Source organism: Etheostoma cragini, chromosome 17 (genome assembly GCF_013103735.1).
Source record: "Etheostoma cragini isolate CJK2018 chromosome 17, CSU_Ecrag_1.0, whole genome shotgun sequence".
NCBI lineage: Eukaryota > Metazoa > Chordata > Actinopteri > Perciformes > Percidae > Etheostoma > Etheostoma cragini.
This window is the reverse complement of record NC_048423.1, coordinates 24472453-24491191: the sequence shown is the minus strand read 5'-3', so window position 1 is coordinate 24491191 and position 18739 is coordinate 24472453. Positions and strand designations below refer to the sequence as shown.

Sequence of the window (18739 nt, the reverse complement as noted above, 5' to 3'; positions counted from 1 at the left end):
TACAGTATACATATATATGTTGGCCATGTATGCACATTAAGCAATTTTCCAATCTAAAAACAACTCATGAAAGCAGGCTCTAGTTTGCTAAACTTGATGAATCTACACCTCCGATACAGTAGGTGGCGATAAGTCAATTACGTTGGTTAAGTTAGTTTGCGATCCGCCAATAAATACAAAGAAGAAGAATGGAGCCGGATGTAAACGGTCTAGTATGTTATCACTTTTCATTTCCTTAATTTTAGATTGAAATTGCCTTTTCTTTTCTTTATTTAATTTTGTAACTTTGTTCCTGCGTAAACGGCAAGGGGGTGAGCGAGCATCCGGAAAGCGTACCTCCTATAGGGGGGAGGCTGAAGCTAACAAGCCATCACCTACCGTTAGCATCCCATTAACTGCCATTCATTTAAGCGCCACTTTCACAGCGAATAACTTTACTTCTGAACCGTTTAAAGACTTTATTCGTGCATTGTATATTTCTAAAGAAACACGACAGTATGTGTAATACTCCATTACCTTGTAGCTCACGTTATGGCTCCGTAGCAGACGTTTTTATAAAAATAGGCTAAAGATTGTGTCTTCACCACGTGACTTGCTGTTGAATAGTCGACAAATTACCGTACTGTCAGAAGAAGCTCTTAGACGGTTTTGACTTACATTAGCTGTTTAGGTTTAATTACTAACGTTAACTAGCATGTTAGTTAGTAGTAGTTAGCCTGTGCCTATGTTAATGTTAACTAGCATGTTAGTTAGCAGTAATTAGCCTGATTACCCAGCTACCAGAAGACTTACAACTTTCAGACAGGTGGGTCACGTCACATACGCCGTCAAGCTCAGCTGGAACCTGCGCAGTAATGCTCAGCCATCACCGGAAAAGAGTCTCTAGAGTCCAGAGCAACGGGACCTGTTGGTCCATTTCATTAACTGTCTATGATGTACACACGGTTTGCCCTGGTCGTGACTCGATAAAGTGAACTTTGTCCTGAACGTTGACCGGACACATTAACAGTCTATGTTCCCGAGGCGGGAGACTGAGGTAAGCGCTAGCTGTTGCAGCTAGCTAACTATCGATAGCGTTTTTATACATTCACTAATTGCAGATAAGTGTTAGTTGTCACACACTGACAACTAAGAGTTCACACACTGTTTGGTTAGCATGCAGCTAGCATACTTTTAGAGTGTGTGTGTGTGTGTGTGTGTGTGTGTGTGTGTGTGAGAGAGAGAGAGAGAGAGTAGTTTTCCCTGTTAGCTTTAAAAAGGTATGCTGACTTTTTCTGTTAGGAGGATTCAGTATATCTTAGTGTATGTGCCTGTAAATATACTATATTACAGCCACAGAGTCAATAAAGAACTCAGTAGCTTAACAGTCGTCTACAATTTAGATACAATTTGTTAAATAACCCTGTTGGCTAATGCAGCTGGAACTTGAGCTGAAGGATGGTATGTGAGACAAACGACGTGATGTTAGGGTGATGCCCTGTTGTGTTTTTGTCAGGTCCGAGATGACTCAGGTGAGCCATCAGCAGTGGGGAGAGGCGGTCGGCCTGGGCCCTGTGGACCTGTGGGTCCTCCAGTCCTCCCAGGTGAGGGTGGAGGTTCTCACCCTGGGCGGCATCATTAGATCTGTGTGTTACAGAGGGAAGGAGGGCCAGATGGAAGATGTAGTCCTGGGCTACGATCACCTGGAAGGTAGGAAGGGAAATCCTTGTTTTCCTCCACACAGGCTGCATAAAAAATACTTAAAGTGAAGGAAATGTTTGAATTTCAGAATGTGATGATCATTTAAATATGCTTTCCTTAACCCTCGGGTTGTCATCCCACTGACCTGCAATGTTTTGTTTTCCTGAGTCAAAATTTCAAATAAAAAACCTTTTTATCTACGATTTAGTTGTGTTTGTCGACACTTTTGTGTCTTTCCCTCGATGTTTTTGGCACTTTTTCAACGTTTTGTCAACTTTTTCTGAGCCTTTTTGAAATTAAAAAGATTTTTTTTTTTTTTACATTTGTCTCTTTTTTTGACAGTTTTGTCACTTTGTTTTACATTTGTTCACATCACATCATTTGGCTTGATTGGTCCACCAAATTCAACCTAGCCACTGGGCTGGCTATATAACGCCCTAAAAGATGGGAAAGTAAAAAAAAAAAAGCATAATAGGGACAACAGGCAGAGAAAAATGGGCAGAAGGAACCTTTTAGGTTCTTCAAAGTAGTCCTAGAGACCTAAAAGACTCAAGTTCCTTGTGTCGAAATGTGGCTGGAGGTAGTGAAGAGGACTAACTTGTGTTCTGTTGTCAGGTTATGTGTCGGATAAGCGGTATCTGGGAGCTATTGTGGGTCGCGTGGCCAACCGGATCGCACGGGGACGCTTTGTCTTGGAGGGAAAAGCGTACCAACTAGATATCAATAACGGACCCAATGCACTGCACGGAGGGCTGCGGGGCTTCAATAAGGTAAGACTGAGTGAATATGTGGTTGTGTTTCATCAACTTGAGAGAGTTTGTAGAAAGCTTCTAGTGATTTCTGTAGAACCTTTCTTTGGACTTTGGGTTTTTCCACACAGTGTCAGGTACATGAGGGTATGTAATAAGAGTAGTAATAAGAGTAATATTAATTGCTTCAGAAACAAATAACCCTATTTGCAACCTCTCAAGTCAATAGCCCAGCATTTCATTAGTAAAATGCAAAATCTATTCATGTTTTGTAATGCGTTTCAGGGAATCTAAAAATAAAAATAAAAATCTGATTTAAATAATCAATATTCGTATCGACCTTAAACATCCTTAATGGCTCAGGCTCTGTTTCAGTCTGGGACAAAGTACAAAACAAAAGGTTAATATTTGCCAGTTGTTGCCATTGTACATCTATGTTTTACAAGATATTCCGCAACAGGTTTAATGGTTTTAAAAGCAGCAGTCTGCTCATTAAGGCTGAGGGCTAAACTGTACGCAGAACTGGATAATTACTGTGAATTCAATTAGCTGCTTCATCAACTAACACACACACACACACACACACACACACACACACACACACACAGAAAGACTCTACACCTAGAATACGATATTAGGAGGACTGTGTGTCTTTGTGCCACACATCGAGCTGTGTGACTGAAGTCCTGTGGATTCTGGTAATCATGGGGCCAAAACAACCACTTTCATCCACTGGGGGGATTTAGTGCACGTTAAAGGTAATGGTAATGATGTTTAAAATGGAGAGAAAAGGGATGGCATCAGCAGCTGACAGCAGACAAAGTAGTTTCCCTGCTGACTTTATTAGGGAGACTCACAGTAGAAGAAGAAAGCTAGGAACTAAAAGTAATAGGAACCATCTGGGGTACTATCCCACTCTAAAGTCCCAGTTTACACACAAACTAACTAAAATGAACTAAAATGCACACTAGCACCCAACTTTAAAGAACTTTTGAGGCCAATAAATCCAGTGACGATATAGATACTTTATTATAGATTAATTAATTTCACTGCTAATGTATGAAATTCCGTGCACACTCTTGATTCAAATGTGTTATTTACTGCTGCCTTTTGAAACAGAAATAACACAAGACATTTCATTTTGAATTTTTTTGAAAATGACTATATGACTGATCATCAACCTTTTTTCATTTAAACTCATCTGAAAAGATTAGAGACTAGAGGTGAGTCAGTCGCACCACAAGCACAGGTCCCGTTGGCAACAGCCGTGCTGTCCTTCTGAAGACGTTGGCCCTTTGTGGGCTAGAAACGGCCCTGCTAGCCGCTGTGTCTAAGAGATGGACGAGCTGCTGGACTAGATGCAACTGTCACAGGGAGATGTGCAGCATGTTGCCAAGGAATACATGCCCATTAGGGGTCTCTTTTCTCTGATGAACAGCTGACTTCTGACCCACAGTGTCAGGTTCAATTCTGGTCCATAACCCAGTACCGCTGTCTCTACAGCATCTGTTCACTGGTTCCACTTATTATTCCACTTATTTAGTATTATTCATCATTCTCATTCTGATATCTCACTTATTATTTACTATTTATTCATCATTCCCATTCTCACATCTCACTTATTATTTGTTAATTATTCATCATTCTCATTTCCTATTTCAGAACTGTTCATACTGTTCATATTGTCATATAATAACATACTATTTATCCCAGTATCCTTGCACTATGCTCCATATTTATATCATTTTTATTGAACTCTTTGTTCACTCATGCCTCTATATTGTTTCTGTTTTGAGTATGTATATACTAGTATATATACTATATATAGTGTATATATTAGTGTGTATATTTTGTTTTGGTTGTTTTGTGTGTAAGCACAGTGTGAGCAACGATGCTCCAAAGAACAACTCCTCGAATGTGTCCTCATGCCTGGCAAATAAAGCTGATTCTGGTTCAGATTCTGGTTCAGATTCCGTAACATTCAGTGGAAACATCAGGGACATGTTTGAGCTGTCGGAGTTCTGCCCCATTCCAACGCAGCTTTATTAGATTAGATCAGAAAAGACTTTATGCATCCCCCAATGGAGAAATTCCCTTGTTAGAGCAACATTTTTCTACAGGATTTAAAAAAAACAACAAACCAACAAACAACAAACCAACAACAGACAATGTGAATGAAAGACTTTAAAGTGGCACTATATAAAAATAATAGTGTATCCTTTATTAGTCCCACAAGGGGAAATTACAATTTACACTCTGTTGTTATTACACACATTACACACAGGCCTGAATTACACACACATGCTCAGTTCTTGTACATGCACTAATGGAGACATGTAAGGGGGGGGGGGGGCTACCCATGGAATGGCACCCTGAGCAGTTGGGGGTTCAATGCCTTGCTCAAGAGAACCTTGGCAGTGTCCAGGAGGTGAACTGGCACCTCTCCAGCTCCCAGTCCACCACCATTGGCTTGAACCAGCGACACTCCGGCTCCCTTTGGACCCCACCCCGAAATATATTCTTAAATAAAGTTAGGTAGCCATGGTACAAATAAAATGCACTGGTCGTGAATAAGTTACATGAAATTAAATAGAATAATATGTAATTAAATGATATGGCAAAAGTAAGTAACCATAGAATAGATGAAATTGGGTCTAACCATGGTATAAATAAGTACTCTGAATGGAAAAACATAAATACCGATAATAAAACTCACTCACTTTGAATGCTTGGCGGAGCGTTTTTAAAGGTAATAGTGAATATACACAGGTGTTTTTTTCTATGCCATCACTCCCATGAGATGTTGCTTCCTGTAAGTGTAGTGTGTTATTTGACTCTTTAGGCTATCTGGCATGCGACAGCAGTGGAAGGTGGTGTACAGCTGAGTCTCACCAGTCCAGATGGAGACCAGGGTTATCCTGGGGAGGTTCGGGTCTCGGTCTCCTACACCCTACAGGTAAGCACACCGCTCTGCGGCTGATCACGCTCCAACATTTTGCCGATTCATCAACCAACGTCTGTTATTGGCTGGGATGAAGCTGTTTGGCTCCTGGATGATCCTATTTCATCTGGAAAATACAGCTTTTGGTAAAACAACCTTGGATGAAAACGATGTTGCGTTATTAAAGTCATAAGATCTTATTTCCCTCAAATTATTTATTGCAGAATGCCATCTTGACGTTTTCATGTAAATCAATGGTTCGTACCTGCCAGTTGAGTAAGATTTGAGTTGTGTGTTCAGGGGGAAACACTAACTGCAGAATACCAAGCCAGGTCTACTAAAGCCACCCCCATCAACCTCACCAACCACTCCTACTTCAACCTGGCCGGACAGGTAAGAGCCCGCAATCAGCCGTTTGATCGTTGGGAAATATTAATAAGGGAACTTGTTCCTGCCAGGGCTGAAGGATTCATCTTCAGCGATTGGCTAAGCGTGAAGGCCGAGATTAACGGTGCGCTATGAGGTCCTGCATGGTCACTTCTAATGACATTCCAAGGATATTTCAAACAAAACAGAGCAAGCTCCCCCTGCTCACAACTAACTGACCCCCACCCATCTTGTCGGTGATTGGCTGATATGGTTTGTTCCCATCCTGTGCCTCTAGTGTTTGCTTGACGTTTATGACGCTCAGTTGGTAGAGTCAGCGGCCATGTAGAGAGACACAGCAGGCTCAGATTCAACTCCAACCTGCGGCCCTTTGCTGTGTGTTATCTCCCCCCCCCCCCCCTTCATGTCTTCAGCTGTCCTGTCAAAATACAGCCCAAAAAAGAATATATTCCCAAACAGAACTCTCCATTCATACTGATCATTTTTAAGGTAGAATGAAGGAGGTTAAGCTAGAGAAAGGCAATACTAAAGAGGAAATGCCGAGAGAGAGAGAGAGAGAGAGAGGAAGAGGAACTTAAGGGAAAAGATGAGGTTAGCAGTTAGTTCTGATTGATTTCTCTTTTGAGATCAAGATTTCCTCGCTCAGAACCACAAAATCACACAAAGCCACACTAATTCAAACAATCAAAGTGTTGCCAGTGCCTCAGGGCGTCTCTTACTTCAATCAAACCATGATGGAACCGGTCCTCCACAGTCAAGCGTAGTCCCCAGCCACCTGTGATCTGGTCTCATGGTTATTAGAGCCCGACTGATAAAAGACTTTTAAGGCTGATACCAATACAAATATTTGGTTAATAAAATCCGATATGCCGATATATCGGCCGAAATATATTTAAAAATTAATAATCCAGAAACAAAACATAAACAGATTTCCCTAACAGTAGTAATAATTTGTTTTGTTGTCACAACAGAACAGAGGAACATTAAAATATATTAAAAATCTGATAAATAAAATTTATAAAAATACAAACTTAAGATATGAAACTTAAAGTCCCTACAAAACCACAATAAAAAAAAAAAAACAGTGTTATCAACAGGGAGCGTCCTCTGGTGGACAGACCATGCAACACCATAGACTATATATTTATCATTTATCATACTATCATATATTATCTATTATTTTAAACTAAGTAAAGCGCTATAAAGTGAACAATCTATAGTGTCACAGAATAATGTATATGTGTGTGTGTGTGTGTGTGTGTGTGTGTGTGTGTGTGTGTGTGTGTGTGTGTGTGTGTGTGTGTGTGTGTGTGTAGGGTGCAGCAGATATCTATGACCACACAGTGTCCATCAGTGCCCAGTCCTACCTGCCTGTGGATGACTCATCGATTCCTACAGGTAACAAATGTCCGTGTTCTGTCCCAACACGAACCCAACAAGGAGAAAGTTAGTCAGTTAAATGAAGTGTGAAAGTATAGTAGAAAAAGTCTTAGATCGTTGGGTTCAGCTTATGAAAAATGGGAGCAAAAAGAAAAGTCTTGCATTTAAAAAACATTATGTTTCCTCTTCATCATTAAGGTCTCGTCTTTGCGCTTTTTCTAGCTCTTTGTCTTTGTGTCTCTGTGGGTCTTTTAAGAGGTTTGAGATAACTGTTAGTTTAGTGCTCCTGTTGAATCCCTGTTCCCCGTGTGGTTTGTACAGTATAAACGTTAATTATGGTGTTTTTGCTACTGTTCTGCAGAAGTGTGAAAGCCTTCCACTTGTGTGGGAGTGTGTTCCTTCATGCTCTGTCAGATAAACTTGCTCATTACTCTGCAATTAGCTTTGGTTTCCCCAAAGACAGAGGAGATAATGACTGTTTATTTATATCCCAGAATCTGTGTTAGAATGGGAATCCGGCTCAAGGGCCAAATACGAACAAGACTTCAATATAACAAATCACTTCTGAGAGGTAAAAGTAGAAGGCTGAACTGAAGTCTTGGAAAGTTGGGCCTGTCTAATTCCTGTGTCTCTGTGAGCCTTTCTGTCTGTTAAGTCCCCAACAGGATGATAGTTTGAGGGTGAGAGATAGGACAGACCTTCCTTCACGGGGCTGTGGAGGAAGGTCTGGCAAAACGAGACCACAGTGGCTTGCATACGTTTAGACACCCATGCTAACGTTGATTAAAAGAGGAATATAAAAATCCAACTTTATATAGACACCAATTTTCACCAACTTTATCAAGATGCATAGTATCGTGATCCATTAAATAACTGGCCTTTAAAAATAAAACTCTGCCTGACTCTATGGTAATATAACATAGGGGGGTGTCTATACTCATGCCCCCTGAATTTGAACCTAGGGGGGTGTCTATACTCATGCCCCCTGTATTTGAACCTAGGGGGGTGTATACTTATGCCCCCTTGTATTTTAAGGAAGAACATTTATTTACGATACATTTTTCATTCACGAAGAAAATTTGTGTCCTTAAAAGATTAGATTTTCCTTAAAAAAAAAAAAATTAGTTAAGGCATTCAAACTTTAGCCTGGGTGTGTTAACATATCCAAGCCACTGTATCTCACCCCTAGTCTCTGTGAGGATGTATACCTGCAGTGATTCACTCCAATGGTAATTCTCACTGTCGCTGAGATTTCTCCCAACAGTGTTCCTCCTCCTTCTACGTGAGACGAGCGTGTCTCATCACCTAAACTGAGTTCAGTGAAACCCAATCCCCAATCAATAACCTCTTCCATCCGCAGGAGAGATCAGACCAGTGGATGGCACGCCCTTTGACCTCAGAAAGCCTCTTCTGATTGGCCCTCAGCTGAAGGAAGTTCCAGGTCCAGGGTTTGACCATAATTTCTGTCTGTCGTCACCCGGGGACACCTGGACAGAAAGACATGCTGCCAGGTCAGCTGCAGAGGACAATGCACGCTACACACATTTATTTTTGTCTTTAATCAAATCAAATTTAGCAGGAAAACTTGTTTCTTCGTCTTAGAGTGTGTCACCCAGCCAGTGGGCGGGTCCTGGAGGTCTCCACCAGCCAACCAGGAGTCCAGTTCTACACTGCCAACTTCCTGGATGGCTCTATGACAGGAAAGGGCGGGGTTAGGTACGGGAAGCACAGCTCCTTCTGTCTGGAGACACAGAACTGGCCTGATGCTGTCAACCAGGTATGATGATGATGATGATGATGATGATGATGATGATGATGTTACAAAGCTGCCGTGTGAAGGTATCTATTGGTGATAAGTATGTCAGCAGCTGTGTACTCTCTATATCTACTGAACAGAACCTGTTGTGTTTGCACATGTGTAATTGTTTTTGTAAAACCTTTTCTTTTAGAATTTGTAAGCAATATATTTGCTTTCTAAAATACCAAAAAATAGACAAAAAAAAACAAAAAGCAGCAACCGGAAAATAGGCAATAATGGATTATGGTTTGTCTGTGGCGCAAAGCAGAATCATCCAGGTCCGGATTGTTATGTAATAATTGATTTCATCACCCCTACTCCACATACAAGTTTAAATTTTGATGATAAATTAATTTTGATTATTCTTTGCAACCTATAACCAGTCGTTCAGGCAACCATATATAAGGCTGAGGAACTCTGGTGTGTGTGTGTGTGTGTGTGTGTGTGTGTGTGTGTGTGTGTGTGTGTGTGTGTGTGTGTGTGTGTGTGTGTGTGTGTGTGTGTGTGTGTGTGTGTGTGTGTGTGTGTGTGTGTGTGTGTGTGTGTGTGTGTGTGTGTGTGTGTGTGTGTGTGTGTGTGTGTGTGTGTCCAGGTTTCGTTTCCTGACTGTCTTCTGCGTCCTGGTGAGGACTACAAACATGTCACTCGCTTCACCTTCACCACCGTGTGAACACGTGACCTCTACCAACAGTAGGACAGAGAAGAAGAAACTGGGTACTTCTATGTACAGAAGGATTTGCAGTAATCGATGTACAGATGCGTTTTCGCGGTAAATCATGCTCTATACTGTTCAGCGGGCGGTGCAACCTCTTTTCTGGAAAAGTGGAATTTGACGCATATCTTTTTCATTTTGAGAAATACTACTACACTAACTTACTGGCAGAGTAATTAAAGCCTGTGCACGTCAGGTGTGGAGAAGTGACCAAAGTTAATTAAAATAATGTGATTTGTGGTCCTGTGCCATGCCATTTTTACAATTAACAAATAAATAAAGAGCTTTCTGACTCAATCTGGTTATTGCCATTTGTTCCACTGTGTTTTTTTCAGATCTTATTGGTCCCTGTCCATTGATTGTTGTAGTCGTATTTATGCAGTATTAAAAAATTAGAGAGCACCTGGTAGAGGATTTGCCGCATGTACTCAGTCCTTGACGCAGCAGCTGCAGGTTCAACTCTGACCCTAATATGCCCCAAAAAAACATTCAGTCCAGCTGCAGCTGTTCACATTATTCATATTATGTAACGTATGTGTGTTAACATCTTCACAAAGGCTAAACTACTCCTCTAACATTAGGTGAGGAGGCGGGTTTGGGCGAGAGGGAACTCTGCCAAGAGACATGTTGCATTGCTATGGCAACCTCTCATCTATCACTCAAAGAGGGTTTTAACTGAGATTTCATAAAACATGCACGTGAACGCCTCACTGCAACACTTGGAAGCCACGGCCGAGCACCATGCGGGATATTTAGTATGCTTTAACATTTAGCCTAGTGTGATTCCTTTAAAAAAAAATTGCTAGCCCATTCAAACTTCCATTTTCAATCTTCCATCTCCCTTTGCCAGACATCCCAAATCATGTGTTCTGCAACATAACATAGGCAGGTATAATAGTTAACAGTAATACAATGATCACAAAGCCTAAAATTGCTCAACCCATAAGGTTTGTTTTTGTTTACTTTTATATACATGCACTCTTAATTCATATCAATAGCAATATAATACAAAATCTCTTTCTTATTTGAAAACTTTGTTAAGGCATAACAATAATGTTAGCTATACTATTTAGTTATAATATTAAACTATGGATATCCTCATTTTCAGTGAGTCAGCGTCACCACACAAAGCCATCGAGAAGTATTATAGCGTTGCGCTGTCCCACGCCGGTTAGTCTCACATTGAACGCAACACGTAGGTAAAAAGAAGCAGAGGGAGTTTTTGTTACAGGCTAGGCTAACCTTTAGTCTGGTGGTCAGGTGGTCTCTGGGGTTTTACTGCACAAGGCTAGTTTGGCCCGTTCGTAACAGCAGTGATAATTATTAGTTAATATATGATTTATATTAGGTTAATACAGAACAAGTATGCTTGTGTTCATTGTCACATGACAAAAGTTAGTGTTTTGTAGAAGTACATCTATGGAGGGTTGGTGGTATGTAACTGTGAGCGGGCCGAGGGAGGCAATTTTGTGTCTGCATGTTTTTAAGTGTGTTTTGCAGTGTCATCATTTAGCTGACTCGTATTGTTTTGTAGTTATGCTTTTTTGCATGGTTTCTTTTATGGTGTTTGTTTGGGCTTTAGCATGCTTTTATTTTGTAGTGTTTGATTTGTGAACAGTGACAAAGTCTTGGCCTTGCCCCACCCCCCCGGTGCCAATTAGCACCAATGCGAGCCACCTGGGAATGAGTGAAACAGACCATTTACAAATGCACGAGTGACTGAGCAGCATAAGAGGACAGAAAGGCCACAGGGACGCTGCCATGAGGGACGGGACGATGGGACCATGGGACGGGACCAAAGCCACTTGCGCTTTGAGTGGGTGGAATTAAATGAGAAAACCAAATTTATCAGAAAATTAACACTTGAACAAACATCAGCGTAATAAGAATGACAAAAACCATGTCCAGACCAGTTCTGCTTCCAGATATTGTCACCGATATTACCCCGAGACACTACCTGGTGATGTTCTATAACTCTGATGTTGAATGAATGTGGATTAAAAAGGAGGATTTCTTTTAGAGTAGCCTGAAAAACAGTTAAAATATGGCTTTAATTAACAAACTGAAACAATTTAAAATATGGCTTTAAGTGGACATTTAAGCCCTTAATTTTAAAATCTTGTATCATAACGGTCCATGGCTTTAACTAACTAACTAAACCGTTAATCACGTGGACTGATCGGTCACATCAATTAGTAGGGCAACGTAGTAAAAGATACGTAGCAACGTATTGTAGCCTTAGTGAAAAGCTAAGAAATTACTATAGCGCTTGTATTAAATTACTGAAATAAATTGTTACTGTGTCCAAATCTATTAAACACTGACATCAGCTAATGTTAGCTTTGGTGCAGCCTGGTGGTCCAATAGATAGCCTCACAGCAAGAAGGTTATGGCAACAAATCCAGGGGATTCCAGGCCTTTCTGCAGGGAGTCTGTTTGTATGTCCCCCCCCCATGTTTGCGTGGGTTTCCTACGGGTGCTCTGGTTTCCCCCACCATCAAAAACATGTAATAGGTTCTCCATTTAGTGCCCTTGACTAAGGCACCTTCATTTTAAGAAGAATCTTGATGAATGTGGGAACGCAGGGCTGTGGGTCCACTGGGCTGTGGGTCCACTGGGCTGTGGGACCACTGGGCTGTGGGTCCATTGGGATGTGAGACTATTGGGCTGTGTGTCCATTGGGCTGTGGGACTATTGGGCTGTGGGTCCATAGGACCTTGGGACCGTAGGGCCGTGGGACCGTAGGACTGTGGGACCGTAGGGCTGTGGGACCGTAGGGCTGTGAGTCCACAGGGCTGCTGGTCCATAGGGCTGTGGGACCAAAGGGCTGTGGTTCCATAGAGCTGTGGGTCCATAGGGCTGTGGTTCCACAGGGCTGTTGGTCCATAGGACCGTGGGACCGTAGGGCTGTGGGTCCACTGGGCTGTGGGTCCACAGGGCTGTGGGTCCACTCGGCTGTGGGTCCACTGGGCTGTGGGTCCACAGGGCTGTTGGTCCATAGGACCGTGGGACCGTAGGGCTGTGGGTCCACCTGGCTGTGGGTCCACAGGGCTGTTGGTCCATAGGACCGTGGGACCGTAGGGCTGTGGGTCCACTGGGCTGTGGGTCCACTGGGCTGTGGGTCCACTGGGCTGTGGGTCCATAGGGATGACCCCAAGGTCAGCACCCTTAGCAGCTGCTGGATGCGCTGCTAAGTACTCATTACAACATTAAATAAACCTTGTCAGTTTTGTATAATGTAAGCTGACAGAAGTAATGACATAATTACCCTCCCCACTCCTTCCCCATTGTAATGTGTGAATCACACCTTTTTGAACGGGTTAAGTGAAAGGATTTAAACAGTCTCATCTTTCAGCTGCAGTCTCGTCAAACAGGCCGCGCTGCCTGAAAGCTGATCTGAATCACAGCGTTGGTCCGACAACATGTTGTGTGGGAAAGACGTGACACAAAGGAGCATTAAGTGTGTCTGCAGGCCTAGACAGGGAAGACCAGGAAAAGGCTCCGCCATCTTGCATTATTCCGTTTATGAGTTCCCTCCCAGTCACAGTCGCACAAGCACAGCCACACACAGACATAGATACACACGTGCATGTAGAAATAGTGGCTTGCAACACACAACTGGCTCAGGGTTAGCAAATAAAGTAGAAATAAAGTGTTATGTGAACCACCACTAACTAACATGAGCATTATAAGCAATATTGAATGTTGAAATATTGCACTGACCCATTTTGGTAATTTTAAGGGGTGTGCATAAGACTGACATTACAGCGTCAGAACTATAACATGACACCTGTCATGAACATTAAGGAGTCTTAATAACACATTTGTGTACATAAATCAAGATTTTTCCAAATGGCTGAGGAGGAAGAGAGCTGATCTTCTGAGATGTTATGAAAGAAGCAAGAGCAAACGTATTTATGCCATAATCAGCTACAACAAGCAAATTGTTAGAAACCTTAGATTTGGTTGACATTGATGCTACTTCAAAATCTTCTTAATGTCAGTTAAACTACCAAAGAATGAGCTAAGAATCGTCTGTTTGAACATTTGTAGCCTCAAAAACAAGGTACACGAATTGAGTTATGTCTTGATTATAAATTACAGCTGTTACTGAGACAGATTTAGATGCAGATGAAGTGTCAATACAATATATTCGGACATGACAGAAATAAGTATGGAGGAGGTGTAGCGTTCCACACACAAGAACATTTACCGTGTATCCAATCAAGAGAGGACCTAAGAGCACCAGGTGTGGAAGTACCATGGCTACAGGTACAAACCTCATCTTAAACCTGTTTTAGGGGGATGTTGTTACAGACCACAAGCTCCAATACACAGTATTTGGAGGACATATGTTCCATGATGCAGACAGTCCCTGACACTGACAGAGAAGTCTGTTTGGTTGGAGACTTTACTATTGACTGGTTTTTGAGCACATTTAGCCTACACTGAAGAAGAAGTTAAATGATGTAGCTATTGTATGTCACCTACACCAGATTTTTCATTTAAAAAACAATTGTTTTCAGGAAGAATACTACAAAATTAAATAGACAAAAGAAAAGGCAATATCAATCTAAAATTGAGAAAATAAAAATGACAAAAAGTCATGAAAAACACTCAATAATATGATGGGTAAAAACACAGTTCAAACCCCACCGTTTGTTGAACATGGTGATGGATTTATCACCAAACCTCTAGATTTAGCTAATTACTATTTCCTAAGTGGATACAATAAGAAATCAAATTTCACCTGCTAATGGTCAGTTGTCTGAGTTACTAATTAAACAAAAGATTATGTTTGACAAAAAAATGCAAATTTAACTTTAGTGATGGGGCGATAGGGACCCAGTAAGAGCGTGCGCTCCATGTTGAGTCCTTTGCAGCGGCCCAGGTTCGAGTCTGATCTGTGGCCCTTTGCTGCGTGTCACCCCCCATCTCTCTCCCACCTTTCACTGTCTCTCTGAATAAAGGGAAAAAGCCCACAAAAAAAGAAATTCTAATCTTGTCTTGGAGTGGGATAAACTTGTGGATCTGACTATCTGGATGGTAATCCACCACGGCTAGCGGCTAAAATTGTAGCTAAGCCATTGAGTCTTATCTTTAATTTACGTCTAAATGAAAGTGTTTAACCACAAATATGGAAAATTGCAAAAGTGTATGGAGCCGTTTACTGGAACAAATGGTCGCCCTGTTTGCATTCTGCCCGTTTTGAGCAAAACTATGGAGGGAAGTGCATTCAAAGACCTTCAACTATATTTAACAGGATATACTATATTAATACTATAACAGTATCAACTCAGAATTTCCACATGCATATAATACTGATACTCAACATGTACACAACTGACAGGGTTAATGGTGGGCACTGTACTGCTTGATTTCAGTGTAGCTTGTGATCTAATAGACCACTAGTTGCTATTAGTTAAGCTATCTGCATGCCTCAGAGCATTGCTGCATTATATTCCATTATTAGCCTTTAGTAACACCATTACTGTGCAAGCCACAGGCATCATTGGGACGGTTTCCATAGTTACATAGTCGCAGATATGGTCATAACCACAAACAGGGCTCAATTGCCTCTTTTTGAGGGGGAAATAAACTTCAAGTTTTGAATTACTTTTGATGTGACAATAGATTAAAATGTGAAGTTGCAGCCTGACGAACAGTATCATGCAACTGCTGCTGACTTACATTATCTTGTAGTTACAGGAAGGAAGTCACTGACCACATGATGAGGCAGATACTGTTGACACGATGTCATGATTTGATGGGAGTGCTGTAACTATCATTACGTTCATTTTGGTTTCTTAAACTAGTTGAATAACATCTACTTGTACCATAATGGTGCTTTTTGGACAGAAGCCACTGCCACTGCCACCAATGGAGGCCGAAATCTCAGAGCCAGATATCGCAACACCTTGACTAAACCACTGAAGGGAAGTGAGAACAGTTGCTTTTTGTTGTTGCCTAGAGGAACTGACCCCTGAATAACATAAGCCTAGTTACACAAGAGATATAATGTATGTTTCAAAAACTACAAATGTTCTCATAATGAGTTGCAGAGAAGAAGTTACAAATCAGCTGTGTTAGCATTTTAGGCACTCAGGGAGTGACTAACCAAAAATACGCTATTGTACTGCAGTACAAGTAGTACTTATAAGTATGCAGGTTAGTTAGCTGGAAACTTCCTGTTTATTTTGTCAGCTTGTTCACCTCGCTCTGCACATCCTGGAATAGCTTCGACTTTATATATTACCTTCTAATAAATGTATTCTCAGTAACGTGACAATCTGCAAAGACAGATTATTTATCCATCGCTTAAACAGAACTGACAGCACCGATTGGCTTAGTTATCAATGCCGTTAGCATCGTAGCTAACAGTATTGTTACTTAGTTTATGACAAATTGTTTCACTAAAAAATCAACCCTATTCGAATGCTGAAATTACAATTCAAATGTGACATGGATTTCATGTTACAATCAAATTAAAACATTTATTACATTTATTAAAGACAAAAAGCAAAATTATTGTTCTTTTTTAATTTTACAATAAATGTATGTTAATGCATACATAAAGGCAATACATTTAAAAATGTGTTTTGTATTTCACTTAGTTGTGTTTGAGTTCCTTTAATTTTTTAATTGTCCATACATCGCCCACATTTATGGGAGGGCAATTCAAAATGGCTAATATTTTGTTAAAAAATGCTATTGTTCTGCTTTATTTCCCACCACATCATGAGACCACTGTAAGCTTAGAAATACACATTGATAATGACTTTACCATCAGCCAAATTCCCCTCATTTTTAGACATGTGTGTGATCAATCAGAGCCCCATCGTCGCTTACACTCTTGGCTTGACCTTTGTTGGAGACGTTGTAGTCTCCAATGTTCAAAGAGCTTTCAGGAAGGTTTGTGCCTTGACGGACAATTGATTTCGTGTTTGATGATGCAGCAAATATCCGCTCCTCGTGACTCTCTCTCTCTCTCTCTTCCTACGATCTGCATTTTTTGAGGATGTCTTCTTTTCTGTTTTTATTTAGCCCACCATTCCCCTCTTTGCTCCTCTGCGCACTCCTCTGCAGAGCATGGAGCGCTGTCTGTTGACGCATCGACATCGGCCAATCACACGCCGTATCTCCAAGGCGCAAGACGTGACTGACCAATAAGAACACAGCACGGGGCGGGATGTGTCCAGTCCGCTCACACCTCCACACAGAAAATCACTGGTGTTCGAGAGTGATAAAGAGACAGACAGGGACCGAGAGTGGAACCGCGAAACGGGGACAGGGACACAAACAAGGAGACGGACAGACACACGGAGACTGTTAAACGCGGTTCCACTACGGGATAAAGGCTGACATGAACGTGTCAGTTTGACTAGCTCCAGACCCGCTCTCTAACAGGTCCACCGCAGCCGCGAGCATGTCGACGGCAGAAGGAGCCGGCCAGCGCGAGGAAGGAGAGTACGGAAGGGCGGCAAAGCGGCTAAAAACGGAGGAGAGGGAGAGGGAGACGGAGAGGGAGACGGAGGCGGAGGAGAGAGAGGAGGGGGAAGAGGAATTGGAGGAGGGGGAGGATTCGGACTCCGGCTCGCTGCCCGGTAACGTAGAGTCAGCGGTGGACAACCGGGCCAGGTGGAGCGCCAGCCAATACGGAGCAGGACGGAAGGTAAGGAGGGCTAGCGTTACCCTGCAGGACAGCATCACAGACGCCCGCGTGCGTGCGTCCGTGTGTTTACTGTCATTGGGTGAGCATCCTCTGTCAGGTCAGTTATGTCAGTGATGAACACCACTAACACACTAACAGGATGTAGAATATGCAATAATGCATTTAAGGTAACTAATTAACTAACTACTATTTATACACTGATAAATATAGAAGCAAAAAATGATGGACTATATCCTACCAATATATGTATAATATATTCTTTTTTCATGTAGGCCTATAAAAATAATCATCTACTTGGTCAAGTTTTAGCTCAATAATTAAAGTTAAAGTTACTCCCATTGATTTGTTTTACACTGCAGTTACAGTAACAGGATGTAGAATATGCAACAATGCATTTAAACTTCAACAATTAACTACTATTTATACAATGATAACCATAAAAGCAAAAAATGATAGACTATATCCCACTAATATATATTATTTTTTCATGTAGGCCTATAAAAATATACATCTACTTGGTCAAGTTTTAGCTCAATTATTTGGGGTTAAAGTTACTGTCATTGATTTTTTTTACACTGCAGTTACAGTACCAGGATGTAGAATATGCAACAATGCTATGCTAAAACTCTAACTACTATTTATACACTGATAAATATAGAAGAAAAAAATGATGGACTATATCCTACTAATATATATATATATATATATATATATATAATATATTATTTTTTCATGTTGGCCTATAAAAATATACATGTACTTGGTCAGGTTTTAGCTCAATTATTTGGGGTTAAAGTTACTCCCATTGATTTTTTTGACACTTCATTTACAGTAACAGGATGTAGAATATGCAACAATGCTATACTAAAACTGTTAACTACTATGTATACACTGATAAATATGGAAGCAAAAATGTATGGACTATTTCCTACTAATATATATATATATATATATATACGTATTTTCTTTTTTCATGTAGGCCTATAAAAATATACATCTATTTGGTCAAGTTTTAGCTCAATTCTTCAAGTTAAAGTGACTCTCATTGATTTTTTGACACTGCAGTTACAGTACCAGGATGTAGAATATGCAACAATGCATTTAAACTTCAAAAATGAACCACTATTTATACATTGATAAATATAGAAGCAAAAATGATGGACCATGTATTATAGCTTACACATATACATCTATTTGGTCAAGTTTTAGATGAATTATTTGGGGTTAAAGTGACTCTCTGCTATTGTTTTGCAGTTACATCAGGGCCAGGATTTTAGCTGGTGCTCCTGGCATCTCAGCCAATTCTCCCGCCAATTGTGTTCATATACTTACAGAGAAAACAGCTCATCTTTATGTCTTTGAGATTGTTTTTATTTTAGAAATATAACAAAACATTAGTAAAATGAATACAATGTAATGC

At 40.9% G+C, this 18739-nt stretch overlaps 3 protein-coding genes across 3 annotated transcripts in view; 2 read left to right on the top strand and 1 right to left on the bottom strand.

Moving 5' to 3' along the window:
* The first annotated feature begins 794 nt into the window (after positions 1–794).
* Positions 795–9920, top strand: galm (galactose mutarotase). Its single transcript, XM_034898193.1, has 9 exons — positions 795–1036; positions 1496–1689; positions 2296–2450; positions 5272–5385; positions 5671–5763; positions 7074–7155; positions 8498–8648; positions 8740–8914; positions 9528–9920. The coding sequence occupies exons 2-9, from the start codon at positions 1503–1505 to the stop codon at positions 9603–9605; spliced, it is 1035 nt and encodes a 344-aa protein (XP_034754084.1). The 5' UTR covers positions 795–1036; positions 1496–1502; the 3' UTR covers positions 9606–9920.
* Positions 9921–12202: 2282 nt separating this feature from the next.
* LOC117960358 (extensin-like) lies at positions 12203–12791 on the bottom strand. The gene is made up of 2 exons (XM_034898200.1): positions 12396–12791; positions 12203–12363 (listed from the first exon to the last, which is right to left on the bottom strand). Exons 1-2 carry the CDS (start codon positions 12788–12790, stop codon positions 12339–12341), a joined length of 420 nt encoding a protein of 139 aa, XP_034754091.1. The 5' UTR covers position 12791; the 3' UTR covers positions 12203–12338.
* A 3918-nt stretch (positions 12792–16709) lies between these two features.
* The window catches only part of LOC117960345 (heterogeneous nuclear ribonucleoprotein L-like), a 33027-nt gene continuing 30997 nt past the window's right edge, over positions 16710–18739 (top strand). Inside the window, exon 1 of the mRNA XM_034898184.1 lies at positions 16710–17319. Within this exon, the coding sequence (XP_034754075.1) occupies positions 17074–17319 (246 nt within the window). The 5' untranslated portion in view covers positions 16710–17073. The remainder of the gene's footprint in view (positions 17320–18739) is intronic.

Coding starts and splice junctions, on each gene's coding strand:
- galm (XM_034898193.1), top strand. CDS start 1,503: ATGACTCAGGTGAGCCATCAGCAGTGGGGAGAGGCGGTCGGCCTGGGC. Junction 1,690..2,295: donor GGGCTACGATCACCTGGAAG/GTAGGAAGGGAA, acceptor TTCTGTTGTCAG/GTTATGTGTCGGATAAGCGG. Junction 8,649..8,739: donor ACAGAAAGACATGCTGCCAG/GTCAGCTGCAGA, acceptor TCTTCGTCTTAG/AGTGTGTCACCCAGCCAGTG.
- LOC117960358 (XM_034898200.1), bottom strand. CDS start 12,790: ATGGACCCACAGCCCAGTGGACCCACAGCCCAGTGGACCCACAGCCCA. Junction 12,364..12,395: donor CACAGCCCTACGGTCCCACA/GTCCTACGGTCC, acceptor TACGGTCCCAAG/GTCCTATGGACCCACAGCCC.